This window comes from Typopeltis vanoorti, chromosome 6, assembly GCF_054136105.1.
Source record: "Typopeltis vanoorti isolate ZY-2024b chromosome 6, IOZ_Tvanoo_1.0, whole genome shotgun sequence".
Classification (NCBI taxonomy): domain Eukaryota; kingdom Metazoa; phylum Arthropoda; class Arachnida; order Uropygi; family Thelyphonidae; genus Typopeltis; species Typopeltis vanoorti.
The window spans coordinates 81,872,820-81,899,926 of record NC_143554.1 but is presented as its reverse complement, the minus strand read 5'-3'; the positions used below and the strand labels follow the sequence as shown (position 1 = coordinate 81,899,926).

The 27,107-nt window shown below is 36.7% G+C and overlaps 1 protein-coding gene across 1 annotated transcript in view; it reads left to right on the top strand.

Moving 5' to 3' along the window:
• LOC150105639 (uncharacterized) overlaps positions 1-27,107 on the top strand; it is an 82,127-nt gene that overhangs the window by 48,146 nt on the left and 6,874 nt on the right. The window contains exon 4 of the mRNA XM_090394278.1: positions 4,076-4,259. Within this exon, the coding sequence (XP_090250404.1) occupies positions 4,076-4,259 (184 nt within the window). The remainder of the gene's footprint in view (positions 1-4,075; positions 4,260-27,107) is intronic.

Below are 27,107 nucleotides of genomic sequence, written 5' to 3'. Positions count from 1 at the left end.
CCATGTAAACAGTCCCCATATTAGGATACCACCACCACTGGCCTGAACTGTACCCTGCTGGCACGAGGGATTCTCGCTTCACGTGCTTGGCGACGTATGTCGCCATCGGCGTGTACCTCGACTCATCAGTCCAAACGACCTTTTTCCATGCGTCGAGGGTCCAATGCCGATGTTCCTGCATCCATGCTAATCGTTGTGTCTTGTGACGTGCGGTGAGCAGAGGTACCCTAGTCAGGCGGTGGCTTCTGTACTCCATAGCGAGGAGATGGTTCTGGATGGTATGGCAGCTCACACATCATTGTTGTGTCCAGCACTGAATTGGCGAGTGATCTGCGCCACTGTGGCCTGTCTATCTGCTGTTACCATCTGAGCTAGACGACAGTGTCCCCTGTCATCGACACGTTGTACACCATGGCAGTTTTCCCTGCCGGCTGTGGTTTTACCTGATTCCATGTACTTACGGTACACTCTTGACACAGTGGCCCGTGAAAAGCACAGTGCCTGCACGACTTCGGAGATGGAGTGCCCCATACGTCTGGCTTAGACTAGCTAGCCGCAATTGAAATCGCTGCGACTTTGAGTCTTCCCCATTCTGTGCTCGACTATTACTCAGACAGTCAGTACAAGGTCTGACGACATCCCCATCTTGCACCGTGTGGCACTATTCTATTCGCCGGGGCGACCACAGCACCATTTCACCAACAAGGCAGGAATCTCTAATTCAACTGCTCATGAGTGTATAAATTCACCCTTCATTATGAACAATAAATGAAAGAAAACACAAATTCAGTTGTGATGAGCTGTGTGTAAAAGAAAGCCTCTTTCTGTATAATTACAGGTAATGTATAGAGGAACTTATTATGAAAGTTAAAGAAGAAAGTGCTAAATAAGACCTTAAACTTAACCTCAAAAAAGACAAAAGTTATGGCAGCATGTGAATTTAATGATTTTGAAGTAGATGGGGAGAAAAATGGAAGTAATTAACAATTTTGTGCTCCTAGGATCCTGAATTGATAAAGATGGGTATCGTACTGAAGTAGTTAGAAGATTATTACTCAGAAAGAAAGCAATGACAAATTTAAGCAAGATATTTAAAGATAAAGATATTAGCCTTGCAACAAAAATCAGAATCATGAAAGCATTTGTATTTGCTGTGATACTGTATGGATGTGAAAGTTGGATCCTGAGAAAGAGTGAGAGAAGGAAGATGATGCATTTGAATTATGGGTTTGGAGATGCTTACTAAGAATACTATGGACTGCAAAGCAAATCAATAAATCAGTGATAGACAGAATAAAGCCAGATTGCTCCCTCAAAGCTATTACCATCAAATAAAAATTGTTATACTTTGGACATATTATGCAAGTAAATGACAGTCTGGAGAAGATGATGATGCTTGCCAAAGTTGCTGGAGATAGGCGAAGAGGAAGACCAAGAATTAGATGGGGGATGGAGTTTAAATTAGCAACTGGAATGTGCCTGGAAATTCTGAAAGATATGGCCAGGGACAGATCTGAATGGAGAGTGTATGTTCATAGAATCACCAGGAGTCGAAAATGACTCGATGGGACATAACAACAACAATGTATAGTGAGAATTAAAAAATGTATTACTTTGTTTTGTCAGTATAACATTCCTCCCCTCCCCCTTTTTTAACATCACTTATAACAATATTTATATAAAGCAGATATAAGTTGTATTTCTGGAGCACTGTTTATATTTAAGCCATAAATACAAGTGAAATTTGTTTTTAAATACATGGTAATTTCCTTGCAAGAAATCTGAATTAATAACTGTAAATCATGCAAAATTTACTAATGAAACTGGACAAGTATTATACTTTGGTAGATATGGAAATAATGGGACTACAAAAGTTATTGAAACTGGTCTCCTCCTTGTCTGGAAGAAAAAGAGAAAATGAAACAATTTCATTCTTGGTGTTGCCTTTTCGTTGTTTACTGTGACATAGATATTTATAAAAATCTTTAGGTGGCAGATAGTGTGATACAAACTACCCTGCTTATTGAAGGCCTGAAGTGGCTTGAAAAAAAAATTTTAGTTTGGTATCTAAATCAGGAGAAGATTATCTAACCCTTCATAGATCACCCATGGTTCTAAATGTGCTATAGGTTTACAACCTCTCGCAGGTGGTATTCACTTAACCCTTTCAGGACCATGGAACATATGTGTCCCCACATAAAATTTTAATTTATTTGCAACCCTTTACGTCCATTGGGACACGTGTCCCATGAAATTCTATAAAACCTACGATTTTTTCCTACATAATGATGATGTTTTATGTTAAATAGATACCTAATAAAGTCATTTTAATACCTAAAAACTTTGTATTACTTCATAAGTTCTTCTGGTCCTGAAAGGGTTAAAAAAAAAAAAAAGAATGTCCTATTTGTGTAATAATATTAACACACATTTTCAAGATTTTGGGAATCAAACACTTGGAACTAAGTAGTGGATACTTTTCTATATCTTAGAACAGTGGTTCTTAAACTTTTCAAAGTCATGGAACACTTTTGATTATAAGAAAAATTTGGGGAACACCAAAAGCATTAGGATCATAAAGCTAACAATAAACATATGCATGAACTTGCCTTTAAAAAAAATGGAACTTATTTTAATGCTATACTTTAGCTTGTCAGCTTTTGCAGATTTCAGCAATATCAGGTCTAATATGTGATACAGCTACCCTCATCTCTTTTCTATATTAGTAAGTCTTATATGCTTTTTAGTTTTTATATGGGTTATTGTTGAGAAACCGAGCTCACACAAATATGATGTTGAAAACTGTAACAAAATTTTCAGTGACCTTGTGGAGAGAGCTAGGTATTCGGCTTGGACAAAAATCCAAAATTCCTCAAGAGTTATTTCAGAGAATTTCATTTTTAGAGTACAATCTGTATACAAGGTAACTAATTGTTCTTCCTCTTGTAACAAAAATTCACAACTCGATGTATTAACTGCAAATGGATTTCGTATCAGTCATAATTGTGTGCATTTAAGGAAGGAAAGTAACTTGAAATCTATTATTCCAATATTGTTAAATTTTTACACATTAAAAATAGTACCTATGAATGATATTCTATTGGTTTAGAAGTCAACATGCAAAACAGTCTTCAGTTGTTAGAATCAGAGTAACCAATTATACTGAACTGTGTCATGTGACATCTTTCACCGCAGAACACTGGTTAAGAACCACTGTCTTAGAAGGTTGGAGTTCAGAGGAGCAGTACATATTATGCATGTGCTTTTCCTTATAGGTTATTGCCATAGTGAATAGGCCATGCTGGTCTCTTGAGATAGCTAACTTAGTGACTATAAGAGAAACAGTGAGCCACTACTGCATGGTCAGATCCATTGTTATTGGTCACAGCAGACAATCTCTTACTGTCTGCTTCCCCCCACCACCATTTACAGTCTTCTGGATAACTCTCATCAATGGTGCTGTAATACACAAATAGTTTCCGAGAATTCTCTGACATTGTTTGAATGTTTTCTTACCCGAATTGTAATTGATTTGTCACAAATTATTATAAACAACATAGCCAGGTCATTCGAAGGTAATGAAAAGGATTTGATTATATATATAAATGGTAAGAAGAAAGTATTAAAAAAAAATAAAATAAAAACTTGTCTCACAGACAGTTATTTGTATTGAAAAGTTAAAAAAAATTAATTGAAATCACACACACACACACACACAAAAATTTTAATTATGCTTTGTGCATTTCTAAATTTTAAGGTGACCATCATGAGATGCACCAAATAAATATGCATTTTATCAACAGTTTCTCCAATTGTTAATCTTAAATTGTTTAAAATTATGTATCGAGTAGAGATGATGGATGATACTGTCTCTTCAACTTCGAAGAGTTATAATTGCCATTTAAAAGAAATGCAGTAATGCATATATTTCAGAATATGGTCATGATTAAGGAGTTTAGTGAATCTGAACCCATACTGGTTTTTATTATTTCAACTGTCTTTCTCTCTCACACATGTATACACTTCATTATATATAATGTTTAAAAAAATTACAAAAAAAAAACTTTTCCTTCAGGAATGTTGGAATAAAAGAAGAGGGCCGGAGTCGTCTCTTTTTTGATAAGAAAGGTATTTTTAAGGTAACTGGTACTCTTGATGGAACACCACTTAGTATTGATAAAGCTATGGAGGTAGCAATTGAGGCAGGTGCAGAAGATGTTCAAGAAGTTAAAAATGAAGAAGGAGAAACAATTTTGGAGGTAAGCTGCATCTTAATTTATTGCTGAGTTTTATGTTTAATTATTATTTGACACCTCCAGGGAGTCCAAAGACTCATCGAGGGAGGGCACCTGCTCTACAACTCCAGCTCCACCACTCAAACCACCAACGCCATCTACTGCCGACCAGTATTTCCAGTAATTATCAGAAATAATAAGTTATATATTCGCAGATTTATTAATATATTAAATTGCACTTTACCACTGCTTCATTTTTATAGAAAAATGTATCCTGCTATTTAAAAAAAAAAAAAAAAAGATAAATATCTGTAGTCATCATTTTTATACCAAGTAGGTGAAACCTGAATCGTCAAAAATTCTAAGTGATGAAGAGTTTAAAAATTAAACCTTTTATCAAGTGTTTTGTCCTAGTATTGTATTGCTCAAGACATGAAATCCTCCTAGAGATCATAATATTGACCTTTTATTAATGTTTTTTAAGTCTTCCATGGCAAACTTCAAAATGGAGACATGGACAATGAAACTGACTTATTTGTACTTAATGATTCCACAGAAGGTTCTTCTAAGGAAAAAGTGGAGAAATTTTTGGAGTCATTAGAACAGGCAGCTGACATAAAGAAAATGGAATAAAGTGATCCTTGTTGGAGATTTGAACAACAGAGTAGGAAATGAATCCCACCAGACATACAGGGACATTTGGGAAAAATTTGGAGAAAAGGGCAAAGCTAATAATAATAGTATTTACTAGACTTCTGCTCAGGACATGGATTAGTCATTACTAACATCATGTTTCAACATAAAGATGTGCACAAATTCACATGGAGAGAAGAAATAAGAAAAGCCCCATTGACTATGTCATTGTTGATAGTAATATCATAATGCTGATTCAGGATACAGGAGTGTACAGAGAATTTCAAATGGGAAGTGACAATTACTTAGTACTAAGCAAGATAAAAATGGATATCACATTGAAAAGAACAGTATGTAACAACATTTTAAAAAAAATTAAAGTTGACCAGCTTTTGCAAGTAAATTGTAGAGTTGACTATACAAACATTATTGAAAAAAAAATGAAACAAATTGAAAACAAGCATCAAACCTTAGAGTCTCAGTAGTAAACTCTGAAGACATTGATTGATTCAGCTAGGGAGGTTGTGGTGAAGTTGTTTGCAAGGATAGAAAAATAAGAATGCCATGGTGGACACAAGAAGTTAAAGAAGCAGTCCTAGAAAAGAAAAAAGCATACTGAAAATTCTTAGCAAATAAGTTGACAGATACCCTAAAAATATACCGAAATGTAAGATAGCTAAGCTCTGTGTAAAAGTTACCAAACAAAAGTAATGGGAATTCTTCTTCCCTTCAGATATTAGACCTAGTGGCCTGTTACGGAGCTATCTGTAGCCCTTCTAAGCTGTACCTGTCCCAAGGATAAGGCGGCTAGCCCTATGCCTCCCAGTGTGTCCTATGTCTGTAACTATGTGTGTTCACGGAACTGGTTTGCCTGCTTGTGGGAGGAAAAACCCCAGATAAACTGGGGAGAAAAACTCTGCAGTCCACGCCCAAAACTGACTAACTTGGCTATGTCTGAGAAAGATCCTTAAGCTCCTCACATTGCCGACAGGAATCAAACCCAGGACACTCCTTTCTGAGGCTGGTTGCGAAGCGCATAGCCACTAGGCTAACCGCACGGACAATGGGAATACTTTGATAAGAATATGAAAAATAAATATCATGAAGGTGACAAAATGTTCTGAAGGCTTTTGAAGAACCTATAAAATGGAGGAAAGAGTACTGATAAAGGTGACATGAAAACTGAGGATAAGGATATCCTAGATGTCTGGAGTAATTATCATATTTTTTGCCTTATAAGACTCGCTTTTTTGTACCTGAAAATTAGAATTCCTCTTATAAACAATGCATCTCATACACTTTGGTGTTTTTTTTATGTATGCGCAGTTATGGTGCATCACCACTTGTCAGTAATGTGTGATCAGTTTGAATAGTTGCACAGCCGTCAACGATCACACATTTAAACTAATAATCAACACATTATACAGGTAACCCTTGTATAATGCGGATGTTAGGTTCCATAGAAATGCCATGTTATATAAATCGTGTTATGCGAGACTCAGATTACATAGAAAAAGTAGAGTTATATTCTGAAATCGTTTTTTTTTTTAATTATATAAACAACAATGACATACCCAACAAAAATATTTTTTTTATTTAATTCAGGTAATTCATGTAAGTTAAGAAAAACATATAAAATAAACCATGAAACAAATACAAATTGTACGTAAACTTCATTGCACATAATGCATAAACGTTTTAGACAAAATAAAATAAAGTGCATATTTTAATCATCATCACTGTCTTCAAAACGAACATTTTGTAGATGTTCTTTATTTACGTGTGGCCAGACGTTGTCATCACTTAAAATCTCCTATAATTCTCATTGCATACTTAAGCAGGTTTATTTAAAAATTCAGTAATAAGACCTTGCTTGCCACTATGCTGCAATTTTTTTATTAAGTTCATAATTCTAAACAAATATCGAATTGTCTCATGAATTTTCCAGAGAGAGATCATTATCCATAAAATAAGGTGGCTATCCCTAACTTTCTTGCCAAGCCCAATCCTTCTGCTAATTTCTTTAAACTGAATTTTTTAACGGATTCATCACAATCAGAATCTTCGGCAGAACTTTCCCCACCATTTGGTTCGACATCATGTATTAATTGTACCAGTTCCTCTTCATTTAAATCTATTTCCCCATCAATTAATTCACTAATTTAATTTTCAACCATATCGGAAAAGTCCTCTAAGTGACCATTACTATAAAAATAAAATTTTTACATAAAAAAGCATTACACGTTGTATGTAACTCACCAGAAAAAAGTGCTCAGCTTGAGATTAACACACTTATGATTTTTAATGTGCTTTCCTGGCAGAAAACGAAGACAATTTTCAGCAATAAACACTTTATTCGGTAAACAATTGATGTACGTGCACGCTAAAAGGTATTTCCCCTAATATAAATTCTCTACTTATAACTACATGCACAATACGGGTAGACTCAAAGTTAATGAAGACAAAATTTGATTTTTAAGTCGTGCGGTGAAAAATATATGAAAAGATAAAGGATTTCCACAATTTGTAGAACTTGTTATATCGAAACCACATTGAATAAGTACCGCGTTGAACAAGGGCTACCTGTATTTAAATTTTATTATAGCCCATGGATTCTACGAAGCACAGACATTGCTATACAATTGCGTTTAAGTGTAGAGTGATTGAGTACGGGAAAAAATGGCAACAGAGCAGCAGCAGAAAGAAAACATGGTATCAACTTGGAGGAAACAAGAGTAACAATTAAAAGAAGCAAATTCTAAAAAACACAATTTCCGCAGAAAACCAGCAAAATGTCCAGAAATTGAAAATAAATTAAAAACTTGGATAATGGATTAAAGAAGATCAGGTTGCTGTGAATCTACAAAAATGATTATTCAATGAGCAAAATTATTGGCACAGAAATAAATACCAGATGTCACAGGGTCGCCTCATGGTGCTTTATATTTATGAACAGAAATGATTTATGCATGCTTACAAAAATGAAAATATCACAAAAAATGCCACAGGAATTTAAGGGTCAAAGCTGTATAACAGAGGAGACCTCCATATAGCCTTTAAAGGAATGTGGAGAACTGACCAGGGCTTCTGACCTAATGTCCAATCCTGACCTTCTCGTGGTGCACCCTGTTGGGTATCTACCTGGATACTGAACGAACGAGGATGGGCTGGCAATTTGGGATTTAGCTGACCAAATTGTAATTCTTATTGGCTTAAACCAAATTACAAAATGATGGTACAACATGACAAAATTTCATGCCGGCTGGGGCGTTGGCCAGTTAAACAAGGCCCCCATTGTTTTCACCAGGGAACCAGGGTGATCAGCAAAAAGACAGCTACTGGAACAAATGTGAAAACACACCCCAACTCAACATCACCAAAGTTAAAGATCGGTACTATCAACATAAGAAGCTTCAATGGCAAAGAAATGGAGCTAGATGAGGAATTAGATAAATACCAGATCTACATAATAGGGGTTACTGAAACAAAAAAGACAAAAACTGGTGAGATCTTTCTGAGCAATAAATATAAAATGTTATATTCAGGCAATGACAATCAAGGAAAAGAAGGAATAGCCATAGTATTCAACACAAAATACGAGGCTAATCTTCTTGAATGGCAGTCATATCCATACTTGAAGTAATACATATCCATACTTGAAATAGAAAAAGACATCAAAGGCTTAAAATGTGGAAAGGCAGCAGGAGTAGATGATATTCGACCAGAAATGCTTAAGTATGGTGGTATAAAAGTCTTGCAGTGGCTGCACTCAGAAGGCCTGCACAGAGGGACGAATTCCCGATGATTGCAGTAGAGCTCTCATAGTACCCATATATAAAAAGGGAAATAAAACTGAATGTGAGAATTACAGAGGTTTTTTCCCTACTGAGTTTTCCTGGTAAGATATATGCAAGTATACTTGAGAAACGGTTGAGAAGAATTGTAGAAGAAAAGCTTGGTGAAGAACAAGCTGGATTCAGGCCAAATAGAGGCTGTCAGGATCAGATCTTCACTTTACGACAAATAGTCGAGAAAGCATGGGAATATAACAAAGATCTCTATTTGAGTTTTGTAGATCTGGAAAAGGCATATGATAAGGTGCCAAGAGAGAAGCAAATCAATACGCTACAGTTATATGGTGTCAGTGGGGCATTATATCAAGCAATACTTGATACAATACTTGAGTTGTAAGTCAGCAGTTAGAATTGAAGGAAGTATAGGAAGATGGTTTAATGTTAAATCTGGTGTGAGACAAAGATGTACATTATCCCCTCTGTTATTCATTATTTATGAAGGAAAGTGTATTAAACATGATATCAAAATTGGAGATGTTAATGTCAGCTCTTTGCTTTATGTGGACGATGTTATACTTATCAATAATTCCACTATGAGTCTGCAAGATTCCTTGACTAAATTGAATAACTGTTGTAATAGATATGGTATGAAGGTCAGCAATAAAAAGACAAAGACGATGAAAATAGACAGAATCGTTGAAAATGTCAACTGTGTTGTGAAAGGAGAACCTGTGGAACAAGTAAAACATTTCACCTACTTAGGCACGATTTTTAGTGAAGATGGTAAATTAAATATGGAAATAGACAACAGAATCAACAAAGCTGGTATAGTAGGAAGTCAATTAAATAAATTCATATGGAATAAGAGAGAAATTAGTTGAAACACTAAATTAGCTGTATACAGGACAGTGTTCAAGCCAGTCTTAACTTATGGATCTGAGAGCTGGGAAAGATTAGAGGCGTGAACAGATCGCATTAATGGCAATATCATATTAAAAACAAGGATATTAGGAAAGAACTTGACGTTGTCAGCATCCAGCAATGCGTTAGCAGAGCTAATCTCAGGTGGTATGGTTATTTAAAAACAGAATGTGCGAGGAACGATTGGAAAAACAAGTGTTCTCTGCCAGGTTGGCAGGAAAATGACCCAGAGGAAGACTAAGATATAGATGGATTGATACGGTACAAAGTGCCTTAGACGACAGAAATATAAGATCTGATAATATTGAAGTCTTGACAAGTAACAGACTGATCTGGAAGAAAATTGTAGATAGAAGTTAGTAATGATGTAAATTTTTAATTTTTAAAAGACAAACAATGCTCAAAGAAAAACTTTCCCAAGGAGTTTACATGTATGTGCAGTTAGGGAAGGTGTGGTCCAGATGTCCTGATAGTTTACGTCAGAAACCTGTTTTGTTAGTATGGGATCAGTTTGAATGCCATAAAACTGAAGCCGTTAAGAATGAACTTTGCAAAATGAATACAGAAATAGCTGTCATCCCAGGAGGATTCGCCTCCATGCTTTAACCTTTAGATGTTTCAATAACAAACCATTTAAAGGATTTATGAGGGGAAAATGGGTCAATTGGATGCATTTCTCCGTGTTTTGAGAAACATCTACAGGTAGAAAAATGAAGACCACAAGATTGCAGGTGTGCGAATGGGTAAAGAGTTCATGGAATGAAGAGAAACCCGAAATTATTATAAAATCTTTTCAAAATTGTGGCATTAGTAATTCTCTTGATGGTATAAAGGATGGCTTATTATTTCAAGACAACGATGACTCGGTTTCTGATAAAGAATCAAGTTCAGAAAATTTTTAGAGTGAAGATGAATAAAGATTTGAAAAGATTAATGAAAAATTTATAAAAATAATTTTGTTTATATTATTATTTATGTATGTGTGTGTGTGTGTGTGTTGTTAGGTTTTTAATGATTTTTTGAGAATAACTTTTTTTATCTAATAAATGAATAATACATGTATTAAAATTTAAAAGAAAAAAAAATATTTACTTGAAAAATTTGGTGCATAATTTGTGCACCTTATACTGCAAAGAATTAAAAAAAAATTTTTTTTCAAAAAATTCAACATGAAAAATGTGCATCCAATACAACAGTGCATCTTATACGGCTAAAATACGGTACTTTGAAAGACTGTTAAACAGTTCAAGTCAAGCAGTGACAAGAACAGTCTTAGAAAATTTTCAGGGATAATGTAAAGAAGAGTACATGCCATTACTCGATAGAAAAAGCTGTCAAAAACTGAAAATTTGGAAATTCAGCTGGAGTAGATGATATTCGATCAGAAATGCTCAAGTAAGATGGTATAAAAGTTTTGCAGTAGCTACACTGCATATTCAAGGGCCTATTCAGAAGGTCGAATTCCCCGATGATTGGGTAGAGCTGTCATCTATAAAAAAGGGAATAAAATTGAATGTGAGAATTACAGAGGAATTTCTCTAAGTGTTCCAGGTAAGATTTATGCAAGCATGCTTGAAAAGAGGTTGAAAAAGATTGTGGAAGAGAAACTTGGAGAAGAACAAGCTGGGTTCAGGCCAAGTACAAGTTGTCAAGATCAGATTTTCACATTAAGACAAATAATTGAGAAATCATGGGAATATGAGAAGGATCTGTTTTCAAATTTTGTACATCTGAAAAAGGTATACAACAATGTACCCAGAGAAAAACTTTTCAGAGCATTACAGTTATATGGGGTGAATGGAATATTATATAGAGCAATACATAGTCTATATTTAAGTTGTCAGTCAGCAGTTAGAATTGAAGGAAATACAGGAAGATGGTTTGATGTAAAATCAGGGATAAGACAAGGATGTACATTATCTCCACTCTTATTCATCATCTATATGGACCACATTATGATGGCATCAGGCCTGGTATTAGAATTGGAGATGTCAAACTTAGCTCCCTGCTTTATGCAGATGATGTTGTACTCCCAAACACATCTTGTGCAAGTCTCCAGGATTGAATAACAGTGGTAACAAGTTTGACATGAAAATCAGCAATAAAAAGCCCAAAATAATGAAAATAGGCAGGAACACAGAAACTTCAACTGTATTCTGAATGGAGATCGTATAGAACAGATAAAATATTTCAGCTATTTAGGCACAGTTTTTTAGTTTTTTTTTTTTAGTTATTGAGGGACAAGTGAAGGTGGCAGGTTAAATAGACAACAGAATAAGCAAAGCTATGGTGGGTAGCGAGCTGAATAAATTTATATAGAATAGGAGCGAAATTATCCAAAACACCAAACTAGCCGTATATAAGACAGTTTTCAAACCAATTTTAAGTTACAGATCTGAGAGTTGGATTCGAAATAAAACACTTGATCAAAGGCTAGAGACCACAGATATGACGGTTCTAAGAAAAATTAGGGGGGTGAACTGATGATATCAGTGGAAGAATAATATTAAAAATGAAGATATTAGAAAGGAACTTAACATTGTTAGCATTAAAGAATATGTCAGCAGAGCTAATCTAAGGTGGAATGGCCACTTAAATAGAAAGGGTGAAGACAGGTTAGCGAAACAGGTGTTTGATGCCAAGATGGCAGGGAAAAGACCCAGAGGAAGACCACGGTCTAGGTAGATTGATTCAATCAGAATTGCCTTTGAAGAATGGAATCTTGGATTGCTTACAAGTAATAGATTGCTCTTGAGGAAAATTGTTTGATAGTCAATTAATAGTAATATAAACTTGATCATTTAGTGCTATCATTGTAACCTGAACATTCCTTGAGGGTACATATCAGGATATTGATGATGTTCCATGGCTTGACAGCTGTTTAAAACTATTCATTCTCATCAGAGATCAGGAAGAAATCCAAAATACTGAAGAACATCTACTGTAATTATAGAAAGAGCAGAAAGCCACACACTCACATGTACATACCATCCTGCAGGAAGTGCAGCTGGAGTTGAACTCATTAGATATAGCCACAGGGAAGATATCTAAAGAAGAGTATGGATGGAAGAAAAAAAGTAGAATCTTATATAGTAGAAGAGAGACACCAGTTAAACAATAATTGGGGGGAAAGGAGAGCTTTCTAACTAAATGGGAGGCAGAAATGCACTTAAGAATCAATCACAAATAAACACGGCCACTAGTGAGATTTAATAATGACCTGTACTATCACATGCAAGACTTCATAAAACACGTCAGTAATATACATGAACAAGATAAAACTCATATCAAAATATGTAATGGAAAAGAACCACTGAGAATCACAAGGCAGAAGATTGGAGTTTTTAAAGAAAGGAGAAATCAGTATTAGAACAGCATGATAATGTTTATTATTCATGTAATTGTCAGGCCACAAAATTTTATAGCCTGACGATTTTTGAAAATAATGAATCAGTATCTGAAAAGTGAGTAGAGCTGTGATTTACATGTATACAACATTACTGAATCCAAATTTGTGACAGAATATGAAAATTTAATTCATGGAGCAAGAGTAAAGTAAAATGTAAATGCAGGGGATGAAACATATAAATTTTAATACAACAGATTAGAATAATCTAAATGTCATCATCAAATTCCTGCCATGTACCCTCAAGGGGGGTACAGGATATGACAGTACTACATGAAAAAATTACATCATTACTAACTTCCTATCTACAATTTTTCTCCAAATCAGTCTGTTACTTGTCAAGACTCCAACATTATCAGATCTTATATTTCTATCGTCTAAGGCACTTTGTACCGTATCAATCCACCTATATCTTGGTCTTCCTCTGGGTCGTTTTCCTGCCAACCTGGCAGAGAACCCTTGTTTTGCTAATCTTTCCTCTCCCATTCTATTTAAGTGACCATACCACCTGAGATTAGCTCTGCTAACGCATTCCTGGATGCTGACAATGTCAAGTTCTTTCCTAATATCCTCATTTTTAATATGATATTGCCATCTGTTCATGCCTCTAATCTTTCTCAGGACTCTCATATCTGCGGTCTCTAGTCTTTGGTCAAGTGTTTTACTTCTGCCCCAGCTCTCAGATCCATAAGTTAAAACTGGTTTGAACACTGTCTTGTATATAGCTAATTAGTGTTCCGACTAATTTCTTTCTTATTCCATATGAATTTATTCAATTGACTTCCCACCATACCAGCTTTGCTGATTCTATTGTCTATTTCTATATTTAATGTACCATCTTCAGTAAAAATCGTGCCTAAGTAGCTGAAATGTTTTACTTGTTCCACAGGTTCTCCATTCACAACACAGTTGACATTTTCAATGATTTTGCCTATTTTCATTGTCTTTGTCTTTTTATTGATGACCTTCATACCATATCTATTACAACAGCTATTCAATTTAGTCAGAGAATCTTGCAGACTTGTAGCGGATTTATTTAGAAGTATAACATCATCCGCATAAAGCAAAGAGCTGACATTAACATCTCCAATTTTGATATCAGGTTTAATACCACATTCCTTCATAATGTGATCCATATAGATAATGAATAATACAGGGGATAATGTACATCCTTGTCTCACACCAGATTTAACATTAAACCATCTTCCTGTACTTCCTTCAATTCTAACTGCTGACTTACAACTCAAATAAAGACTAAGTATTGCTTGATATAATGCCCCATTGACACCATATAACTGTAGCGTATTGAATAGCTTCTCTCTTGGCACCTTGTCATATGCCTTTTCCAAATCGACAAAACTTAAATACAGATCTTTGTTATATTCCCATGCTTTCTCGACTATTTGTCGTAAAGTGAAGATCTGATCCTGACAGCCTCTATTTGGCCTGAATCCAGCTTGTTCTTCACCAAGCTTTTCTTCCACAATTCTTCTCAACTGTTTCTCAAGTATACTTGCATAGATCTTGCCAGGAAAACTCAGTAGGGAAATACCTCTGTAATTCTCACATGCAGTTTTATTTCCCTTTTTATATATGGGTACTATGAGAGCTCTACTCCAATCATCGGGAATTCATCCTTCTGTACAGGCTTTCTGAACTATGCAGTGCAGCCACTGTAAGACTTTTATACCACCAGACTTCAGCATTTTTGGTCGAATATCATCTACTCCTGCTGCCTTTCCACATTTCAAGCCTTTGATGACTTTTTCTACTTCAAGTATGGATATGTATTCCTGACTGCATGCCTGGTCAGTGTTTTTTATCACTGTGCTGTCATCACTGCTTGTTTCATTTAGCAGTTTTTCAAAGTAATTACTCCATACTTCAAGGATATCCTTTTCTCCTGTTTTCATGTCACCTTTATCATCTCTAACTCCTTTTACAGCACTCTTTCCTCCATTCCTAAGCTTCTTCAACAACCACCAGAATATTTTGCCACCTTCTTGATATTTATTTTCTATATTCTTGCCAAAGTCCTCCCATGGCTTTTGTTTAGCTAGTTTTACACACTGTTTAGCTTTCTTACATTTGTCTCTGTATTCTGTAAGAGTAAAAGCTGACTTATTTGCCAGGAACTTTTGATATGCTTTCTTCTTTTCCTTCACTGCCTCTTTAATTTCCTGTGTCCACCAGGAAGTTCTGATTTTTTTATCCTTGCACACAACCTCACCACATGTCTCTCTGGCAGAATCAATCAATGTTTTCTTCAGAGTTTGCCACTGAATCTCTAAGGTTTGATTCCTGTTCTCAAACTGTTTCATTTTCTTTTCAATAATCTTTCTGTATTTTAGTCTACAGTTCACATCTGAGAGCTGCTCAACTTTTATTCGCTTTAAAACTTTCTTACATGTTATTCTTTTCAATATGAAATTCAATTTTATCCTGCTCAAGACTAAATAGTGATCACTTCCAATTTCAAATCCTCTGTACACTCTGGTGTCCTGCACCAGGGAGAAAACATCACTATCAACAATAACATAGTCAATGAGACTTTTCTTATTCCTCGCCTCTTCTCTCCATGTAAATTTGTGCACATTTTTATGTTGGAACATGGTGTTAGTAATAACCAGTCCATGTCCTGAGCAGAAATCCAACAGATATTTGCCATTATTATTAGCTTTGCTCTTTTCTCCAAATTTTACCAAAATATTTTTGTATGTTTCACAATCATTTGCTACTCTGCTATTTAGATCCCCAACAAGGACCAACTTTTCCTTTTTTATTGTGTCAGTTGCTTTTTCTAAAGCCTCAAAAAATTCCTCCACTTCTACCTTAGTAGAACCTTCTGTGGGACCATAGGCACAAATAAGTCTCATTGTCCAGTTCCCCATTCTCATATTTGCCCACATTACTCTACTTGAGACTGACTGCCATTCAAGAAGATTAGCCTCGTATTTTGTGTTGAATACTATGGCTATTCCTTCTTTTCCTTGATTGTCATTGCCTGAATATAACATTTTGTCAGAAAGATCTCACCAGTTTTGGTCTTTTTTGTTTCAGTCATCCCTATTATGTCGATCTGGTACTTATCTAATTCCTCAGCTAGCTCCATTTCTTTGCCATTTAGGCTTCTTGAATGGCATGTTTTAATCTAATCTAAATGTAGATTATTTTTTAATCTAAATGTAGACATCGGAAATAATGGGCTATGCAAGGCTTAAAGTGAGAAACCATGTTTGAACAATCAATTAACTTTTGTGATTTTTAATGGGCCTCCCATCCATGAAAGGTTATGAACTTATAGTATGAGGGGGTACCCCAAACTAACTGGAATTATTATTATTTTTTTAAATTTTTATTAAAGTTTATAATACCATATTCTAGTCTCCTTCAAAGTACTCTTCATCTGAGTCATTGCACTTGTTCCAATGTTTTTTCCACTGCTGGAATCATTTCTGGAACTGTTTCCAGCAGTTTAACTGGAATACTCGTTATGGCCTCCAGCGACATTTCTTTCACTTTGTCTATATCAATAAATCACTGCCCTTTCATGGTTTTTTTTTTATCTGTGGGAATAAAAAGAAGTCACATGGAGAGAGAGAGAGAGATTGGGCAAGTAGGGAGGGTGAGGAACAACTACCATGTTGTTTTTCATCAAGAATTGTTGGACAGACAAGGCTATGTGGGTTGAGGCATTGTCATGGTGCAGCAACCAATCTCTGCTAGTCCACATTTCTGGCTGTTTTTGTTGCACACTATCACACTTCTCAAAATGCTGAGATAAAAATGTTGGTTCACTGTTGGTCCAGAAGGAACAAATCTTTGTGTACAGTTAATTTCACATCAAAAAAACAAATTGACATTGTCTTGACACACCTTCTTGGGTCTCGGTGAATTTGCATGTATCCATTGCTTGATGCTTGTTTTGTTTTTGGATCGTAACTGTAGCATCAAGAGTCATCCCCAGGTGAAAGTTCTGATCATTAAGAAAATCCCTCAAATTCAAAACATTTCAAACATTCACACAATATAGATATATTTATTTATCCAGAAAATATAGCCGTTTGGCTTTTCATCTTAATCATAATAATATATATATGGGCACACCACTCTGGCTTTCATATAGTGAAGGTATGTAAGTTCTTTTCACTTAAACTTTGATATCATCCTGGTCTACTTACTCACTGATGAGACCTCAAAAAAGGTTGAAACCGGTCTGGGTAGTGACCTCTCCTCATAATGTAAAGCAGTATCACATCTCCTAGGAGCTGTGTTTTCACATTATGAGAAAATATCAAGGATAGTGAGGGATCTTGCTCCACCTTTGCATCGAGTTGCCTTGGTGTTGTACTACCCAAGTGGTCACTTACGCTTGGATTCGCCGATAGTTCTTCGGCATGAAACTCGTAGATCGTAGTTTTTGATCTTAGTGTTTCGCATACTGGCTATAAAATAATAAGGGATTTTTATCCCCTTAATCTAACTAACTTCGCCAGAAAATATAGCCGTTTGGCTTTTCATCTTAACGTAGGCCTTGTTTAACCGGGCGACGCCCCAGCCGGCATGAAATTTTGTCATGCTGTACCATCATTTTTATTTTGGTTTAACCAATAAGAATACAATTTGGTCGGCTAAATCCCAAATTGCCAGCCCATCCTTGTTTGTTTGGTATCCAGGGTAAATACCCAACAGGGTGCACCACAAGAAGGTGATTGGACATTAGGTCAGAAACCCTGGTCGGTTCTCCACATTCCTTTAAAGGCTATGTGGAGGTCTCCTCTCAGTTATACAGCTTTGATCTTTCTCAATATCATTAATGTGTAGATTGTATAATTGTGGACCAAGGACTGATCCTTGTGGTATGCCACTAATTACCTTAAATCTTGCAGACTCGCATCCCCATATACCACTTTTTGATATCTGTCAGTCAGCCATCCTCTTATCCATGTTAATATTTTATAATCCAAACCCATATTCTCCAATTTATGCAACAGTCTCCCATGCCGTATTCTGTCAAAAACCTTGGCAAAATCCAAAAGTATCATGGTATGTCCATTTCCCTTTGTCTAGTTCACTGTTAACATTAATGTTAACAACGTTAACATTATAGAATGTGAGCAAGTTGCTATAACACGACCTTCCTTTAGTAAAACCATGTTGTTCATTGCAAAGTAGAGATTCACTGTCAACCCCTTTCTGAATGTGAGCCCTAACTGATTTTTCCAAAATCTTCACCACCACGCCTGAGATACTGATCGGTCGATAGTTGGACACATTGGTCTTTGCTCCATCCTTGTGCAATGGGATTACCATACATTCTTTTCATTCCTGTGTAATCTTTCCTGTTCTGAGACTCAAATTATATAGCCTGGTCAAAGGAATAGCCAGTTCAGCTGAATACCCTTTTAGTACCTGTGCTGATATCCCATTAGTCCCTATTGCTGAATTTTTATTCAGTTTGTGCAACAGCTCTAATACTTCCTCTTTATACACCTTAGTTTCTTCATTCAGTGAAGAGGTAGTTGAATTTACTGTTGCATGCACCAGGTTGACTGCTTTTATCAAAATGGGCACTCATTAGTTGAACAACCTCTTCTGCATCTGTCACCCTCACACTGTCTGCATTGAGAAGAGTCATTCTTTCTTTTACTTGCAACATATCGATAGAATTCTTGTGAGTTGTCTTTAGCTTGCAGAGCCAGTTTCTTTTCATACTCAGAGTTAGTTTTCTGCACAAGTTGTGACTATTCTAGCCTGCTGCTTATAATTTTCATAATGGACATCATTCTTATGCACACGGTATTCCTTCCACATCATCCATTTCTTACAAATGTCTGGCTTAATAAGATTACACATCCATTTGACTCTTGCCCTATTTATTCTTCGAATTCTCTGGACACATTCTGATATTGCATCATTTAAGTATTTTTTTAAAATGCTTCCCATGCACTGTAGATGTTCTTCCTATCCAGCAACTGATACCATTCCACTGAACTCAGTATATGCCTCAATTGGTCATAATCCCTTCCATCAATATAGTACACAGCTTGTGATCTCTTCTTCCCAAAATACATCACCTTACATTTGGCCACATTAAACTGGCAGCCATTTACCTTTGCACATACTGCTAGTCGATTTAAGTCTTCCTGCAGGATGTCTGTGTCACCTTCATTTACCATTGCTCTTCCCAGTTTAGCATCATCACCAAACATCTGAATATTTTCTATCAAATTTCCTTATATCATTGATATATAGATTAAGCAACAGAGGGCCAGATATTGTAGTTCACCATTTGTTGCCTCCCTTCATCTGGACTCAGTTCCTCCATAAACTACTCTTTGATATCTGCCTATCAACCATCCTCTAATCCAAATAACTAGATTCATATCTATCCCACATTTTATCCAGTTTATGTAACAGAGTTCTGTGTGGAATCCTGTCAAATGCCTTTGCAAAGTCTAGCAATATCACTGAGTAGCAATTTCCCTTATCCAACTCCGTTGTCATTTTATTATAAAAAAATAAGCAAATTACTAAAAACAAGATCTAACTCTTCACAAAACTATGCTGTCCTTTATCCATTCATTTCTAAATTGTCTTTCACCAATACCTTAACCACCACTCTTCAGGTAACAATTGGCCTATAATGTACTACTATCTTGGACTCTCCTTTATGCAGTGGGATTATTTTTCCTCTTTCCATCCAATGGCACCTTCCCAGTGTGTGTGTTATGATCCATCGAGTCGTTTCCGACTCCACAAACATACACTCTCCATTCCGATCTGTCCCTGACCATGTCTTTCAGAACCTCCAAGCGCACTCTAGTTACTTCTTTAACTCCATCCACCCATCTAATTCTTGGTCTTCCTCTTCTCCTGCTTCCATTAACTTTAGCAAGCATCATCATCTTCTCCAGACTCTCATTTCCTCGCATAATATGTCCGAAGTATGACAATTTTTGCTTGATGATCATAGCTTCAAGGGAGCAATCTAGCTTTATTCTGTCTATCACTGATTTATTGGTTTGCTTTGCAGTTCACGGTATTCTTAGTAAGCGTCTCCAAATCCATAATTCAAATGCATCTATCTTCCTTCTTTCCCTTTTTCTCAGGGTTCAACTTTCACATCCATACAGCACCACAGGGAATACCACTGCTTTCACGATTTTGATTTTTGTTGTGAGGCTAATATCTTTATCTTTAATGATCTTGCTTAAATTTGTTATTGCTTTTTTTCTGAGTAATAAACTTCTAACTTCTTCGGTACAATAACCATCTTTATCAATTTTTGGGATCCTAGGAACACATTGTTAACTGCTTCCATTTTCTCCCCATCTACTTCAGAATCATTAATTTCACATGTTGCCATAACTTTACTAAGGCTTATATTAAACAACTTGGTCAGAGGGGCTGATAATTCCCTTGTACATTCTCATAAGACACTGGTTGACATATTCTAATCCCATGGTTGTGCTTGCATTGAAGTTCTGCAACATTTTTAGCACCTCCATTTCTTCAATTTCTATCCTCCCATCAGTCAATGTCACACCTGGCATTGCAACATCATAATCATCACCTATGAGGGGGGCTGAAAATTTCTGATAAACACCCAGAATAAAAATTATATTAAAGCAGTTGATATAACCGCAAGAAATAACATATCTTAAAACTCTTTAACCCACATGTTTCATCAAATTGTAATAATTTGTTCTTTTTCTTTTAGGATATATAAGAAGACATGTCAGAGGTTTTGAAGAAATTTGGAGACACAGAGGTATAGGCCATCATTCCCAGGTCAGGAAGACCTTCCCTAGCAATCACACCTTCCATACAGTGCATGCCATGATCCTTGATGATAGATGAATACCAGCCAAAAACATTGTAAAGAATGGGGGGGGGGGGGTATTATCCTCTAACACCTGGAATGCAGCAGCTCTCAGCAAAGTGAGTCCCCAAATGTTTGCATGCCAACCAAAAGAGAGAACACGTACTGTCATCTCAGAGGATTTTGGCTCATATTGTGACTGCTGATGAAACATGTCATGGCACTGTGACCCTGAGACCAAACAACAGTCAATGGAGTGGAGACACAAAGGGTCTCTACAGCCAAAGAAGTTCAGAACCCAAAAGTCAGCAGGGAAGATTCTTGGTATTGTTTTTTGATTTATGGATGATGTAATCTATACCAAGTACTTCAAAAAAGGTGAAACTGTTACAACAGCAGTTTATTCAACAGCTCTGAAGGAACTGACGGAGCTACTGAAGGAAAAAATACTATGGGGAACTGAGCAGAGGCATGTTACTTTTGCAGGATAACGTACCTGCTTGTGAAACCCAACAGACAATACACAATTTAGGCTTTCAGTGTCTGTCTCACCCACCCTATTTGCCAGACCTTGTCCCATCTGACTATTTCCAAATTCAAAGAAACACTTGAAAGGAACAAAATTTACCACAGATGATGAAATCATATCTGTAGCTGAGGACTGGTTTGTGTAACAAGGGAAAGACATTTTTCTCAGAGGATTGCAAATGGTGGAGCAACATTGTAATAAGTGTATAACAAATATCTAATCCTCTAATACCTTTGCTTAACTCGCTCTTACACAGTTTCGACTGGCAATCCCTCATTCTGTCCCTACACATTCGTGGGGGAATGTGTAGAATAATGTGTTAGTTACGTGGTTCTAAATCAATTTCTTCATGGTGATTATCACAACTTAGTTGTGCAAATGCTCACTCAGTAATTCAACTGTTTGGTTGGCTTCTGTTACCTCCACACCATCAGCACTTTTTAAGGTCATCCTATAGTCATTCCTCCTTTTGCTTGCCACATAGTGAAAGTAGGATTTCTTTTGGCTTCATCAGCTAGCTTTCTGTCTTAATGTACAAATAATTTGGCTTTCCTTATCATGCAGGTCATCCTTCTTGCCTGTGTCTTGTATTTCTCATGAGCATGTTTTTCTTTATAATTCCTCCACAACTCTTTCTTTGTCTGCAACTTCTGCTTGATTAAGCAGAAGTTGCAGACAAATTTTTCTACCTGATTTATTTTGATACTACTTTTTTCCAAACATTTCTTCTCTCTCTCCTCTAAATTCTTATGCCATGGCATTGCTAAAAGCTGACTCCTCAGCTTGTCATAATCATCTGCTTTGTAATTCCATGTATTCTCCTTCTTAACAGAAAATGCTTCATATCTGGCAATTTCCCAGGTCAATACTACATGATCACTTTCCTCAGGTGAAGGCAACATAGCTAGACTGGTTGCTGTTAAGTTCTCTAATGCTGTGATCCTCCATTACATGCTGCTTCAGGTAATTATTTCTTGGCATAAATTCCATTTTCTTCTCTCCCTGTGACCATTCCTCCTCCCCAATCTACATCCCAATAGTTGAAATCCCCCATAGTAATTACTTGACTTGCACTCATCATTCTAATTTGCAGAAGGGAGAATGTAGATGACATACATCTACATTCTCCCTTCTGCAAGTGGGCAGAAGATGCTACACGAGTTTTAAAAGAGGTATACCGTGAGTAGACATATCGATACAAAATTAATAACAGAAAAAACTCACGTACAAAGATTATTTAATAGTATAATTTTCACATTTTAGGCGAAAGGTATACTATTAAATAATCTTTGTACATGAGTTTTTTCCGTTAGTAATTTTGTATCGATGCCACACATGGTTATTTTCAGTACCAAAAGATGTTATTTTTGAAAGTATTTAATGATAATTAACTCATTTTTTTGTATTTTCATATTTATGAGTGCTTGTGTGATTAACTGTAATGATAGTTATGTAGTTGTAGTTTTGAAGATTTTATTATTGTTTATTATTAACATTTTTAATGAGGTTGTAAGAAAATCAATACACTCATGGAAAGCGTTTGAATTCTGCTGTGCATGCAAAAGGATCACCCAGCATCTGTTAACTCCACTTGTGAAAGACAAAAGTTGGGGGGGGGGGGCAGCATGTGCAGAACGATCCTGTCATTAACTGCATAAAATAAAATTGAATGACCATTTAAAGCAACATATAATGTTTAGTTCCTTTATTCAAGCAGAAACAAAGTTTGCGAGTGAGGTATCTTCCTGACTTTGCATCCCATAATACAAAGTACGCTTCCTTTTGGACAGGTGTGTGTGTGTACCAATAATTGTCTCAACACTTTAGCAATTTACAATTGATACCAGCAGGTGAACCCAATTATCAGCTATGTCCACCTTTGGCTTTGATCACCTCCTTTACCTTTTAAGGGAGGCTTTCCAGCAATGTGCAGCAGACATCAGGTGGAATTTGCCTCCATTCCTCCATCAAAGCAGCAGTGAGTTCAGTGATAGATTGAGGACATGCTACTCAGGACCTCAATCGCCACTTTAATTCATCCCATAGGTGTTTGATGGGGGTTGATGTCAGGACTCTGTGTAGCCAGGGCACTCGTTTATAACCCATCTCTTCATACCATTCCATAACTGCTGCAGCTTTATGACAAGGGATATTGTCATCTTTATAGTAACATTGGTCCATTCCATAGTACAGGCAGCACCTGATTACCCAGAATATCAAGGTTGAGATGTCTGAGCTGCCTTCATCGAACCACAGACAACCAGCTGAATTCATTCCACACCATTACTCCACCACCAAACTTTACTGTGGGTACAATACACTGTAGTAACAAACATTCACCAGGCTGCCTCCAAACCCACACCCTGCCATCAGACTGGAAACAGGTGAACCTTGATTCATCACTCCAGAGTACCGTTTTCCACTGATCAATTGTTCAGTTCACACACACACCCTTTGCACCAGGCCAGACAAGCCGCCTTGTTCATTGTTGTGATGTTTGGCGTGTGTGGCACTGCTCTAACGTGGAAACCCATTGTGTGCCACCCATTTTAACATTCTCCTGTCAGTCGTTTACGACAGCCACTCTGTGTATTTTCCTGCACTAGTAATGTCAGAACATTTCTATTTGTTGATTACATCACCAACCGTTGATTTTGGATGCTCCAGTTGAGTGGCAGTAGCACATATGGACATGCCACCAATGTGACAGTCCACAATGACATTTTCTGCACTAGTGATGTCAGAACATCTCTATTTTTTGATTACATCACGAACCGTTGATTTTTTGTTTGTTTCTTTCAAGTATATTTACTTTAAAATTTTCTTTAATTTACATTAGTGTGGATAAGAGGATGGGTGACTGACAGATATCAATTATTTTTATGCTTTCTTATAATGAAATACAGAACTTGGAGATTTTTTTTATTAGTTATGAAAAGCCATCCTGTATAAAAGAAGTAATTACAGTTGCACAGGAGTTGATCTTAAAATGAATGCCTACCAAATTTTTTGGCAGATTAATGCTGCTATACTTCTTAAGGTTAAGAGAATGCTTCATATCTGTTGCTGACTAAAAATAGTCTCTCAGACCTTAATGCCTTCTGTGTAGCACACTGGTTTTCTTCCATCTAATCCTGTGTGAGGGGATGTCCAAAGTTTGGTCTGCTGGTCCTGATTTTCCATAATTATGGGGGCAAATGCATTCCTTCTTTTCTTCAATCAATATGAAGGTTAGCAGATCTTCCTGTCTGTCTGTAGTAGGCTCAATCACAAGGAGCTTCATACACTCCAAGATGTGCTAGAGAATGGAGTTTGTCCTTAAGAGAGCAGGTGAGAGTTGCTAATTTGACATCCTATCCCAATGGCTTTAACAGGCCTTTAAGGCCCACAACCTTCCAAGCATGCTTCGATTTCGTAACAGAAGTACGAGGATAGGATGGTCACCTCTATGCCTTTAAGTATTCCTGGCTCTATCCCTGTGTGTTCACTGGGCGGGTTTGCCTGCTTGCGTGATGAAAAACCCCAGATAAACTGGCGGAAAAAACCCTGCTGTCCATGCCCAAGACCAGCTAACTTGGCTATGGCTGAGGAAGATTCTTTAGTTCCTCACATCTCCGACGGGAATCGAACTTATGACACTCCTTCCCCAGGCATATGGTTGCGAAGTGCAAAGCCACTAGGCTAACCGCGTGGACTGCTAATTTGACATGGTTTGGAATATTGTGTTTTGTTGTAGTGTGTTTGGGGGGAATCTTTTTTTTTTTTTTTTTTTTTTCTGTAGAAGCTGTAGTCATTGGCCAAGAAAGTTGGGTTCTGTGGAAAGGGCTGCATCATTAGAACAAATAGCCATGGCTCTATAAGTTAAGAGTTTTGTGGAATCCATACTGTTGGATGGACGATGATGTGATTGTTTATGGAGCTATCTTCCAGTTTTTTTGTTTTTTTTTTCACACATGAAAGGTAGAAGAGCCTACAGCAAATAGATGTCGTGTGAGGGCAGGGTCAGGAATAGAGTAATCTGCTGATATTCTTCTTGAACTGTTGAAGATTGTAGTCCTTTGGAAATGTATGAGGGAGATTGTTCCACAGAATTGAGATAGAAGGCATGAAATATGAGTGGGAAGTAGAAGGTTTAATGAGTATGCAGTTTGGCTGTGAAAGGATGTTGAGCAGCTGTAGCATGAGTTCTTGTAGATCTGGCAGAAATGGGAGACATAATGAATACTAGTTCTCTGAACTGTGGCCATGGAAATATCTGTAGAAGACACAATGCAGAAACTGATCTTCTATGGGAAAAGTGTCTGTGAAGTATCATTTATCAACCACTGCCCTTTTCTGAACAGCATCAAGAATTTTTAGGAGGATCCTAAGTGAACTACCCTATACATGAGAGCAGTATTCCAATGTTGGTCAGATTTGGGATTTATTCACAGTAAGTAACTGTTCAGCAGAGAAGTACCATCTTGACCCGAAAAGGATGCCAAGTGATATGATTGTACCAGAAAACGCTTGGAGTAAGAGTCAGTCCGAGAAGAGAGAGAGAGAGAGAGATTAGGTCTTGACTGTTGGGCCCAGCATTATCAAATGTTAGTAAAGAAGATCTAAGGTCTTTTTTATGGGAAAAACAAACAAAACTGCGTTTTGAAAGCATTGAGGTTGACTAGATTGCTTTTACTCCACTCGAGAATACTGTGAAAATCAGTGTTCAGGGCACTTATTATAGATGATCTTGAAGTTTGAGCACTGCAAGGCTTGCCATATGAGCAAAACTATGACTAGGTTTGAATCAATGAGAGCAGGTCATTTATGTAAATCAGGAAGAGGGTGGGTGAAATGACAGAGTTCTGAGGGACATGGACATTGACAGGAATGTCTGAAGAGAGAACATCATCCACCGTTATGTGTAGAGATCGATCTGAGAGAAAACTGGCAACCGTTTACGTAATAATAAAGGCAGTTCAAATGATGGTAACTTTCTGAGAAGCCCTTGATGCTAGACCTATCAAAAGTCATAGAGATGTTAAGAGCACACAAGCACAGGTTTCTCTAAACCTTTCCATGGAATGGGTCCAAATATGAGTGACATAAGCCAGGAGATCTCCTGTGAATATCTAGAGTCGTGAAATCCATACTGGTGGTCACTAGATAGCAGTTCTCAAGGTGCTGAAGAAGTTGACTAAAAACCTGCTCCATTACTTTGGACAAGTTTGATGTTGAGAGCAATAAGTCAATAGCTTGATGGTAAACATTTCTCCTTTTTTGGGAACTTGTATGAGCTTTCTTCCATGCTGAAGGGTGGATGCCAGCTGAATATGGTTTAGTGAGTAGATGATAGAAAACAGGTGTTAGTTTGGGAGCACATTGAATGGAATTCCATCAGGAATTCAGGTAAAGACATGAATGATCTATTTTAAGTTATTGATTACAGCAAAAATCTCTGCCTCTCTTCCAGCTTGATCAGTGATATTTGAAAAAGGGGGTCAATTTGAATTATTAGAATTGAAATCACCAAGAGGGATGACTTCGCTGTTTGGAAATTTTGACTGTATGTAGTTAGAAAGTCAAAAAAGGTCAGAATTGGGAGAGCAGTAGAGGCAGAAGATGAATGAAACATGTGGCAAAGACATTTTAAGCCACAAGATCTAGGTTAGGCATCCTTTGTCAAGAAATATCAGAATGCACAAGTACTTGCTTATGGTGGAAGAAGTCATACAACATGTATTTTGGACAGTTAAGATGAGCTGTGGTTGATTTAGTAGAAATT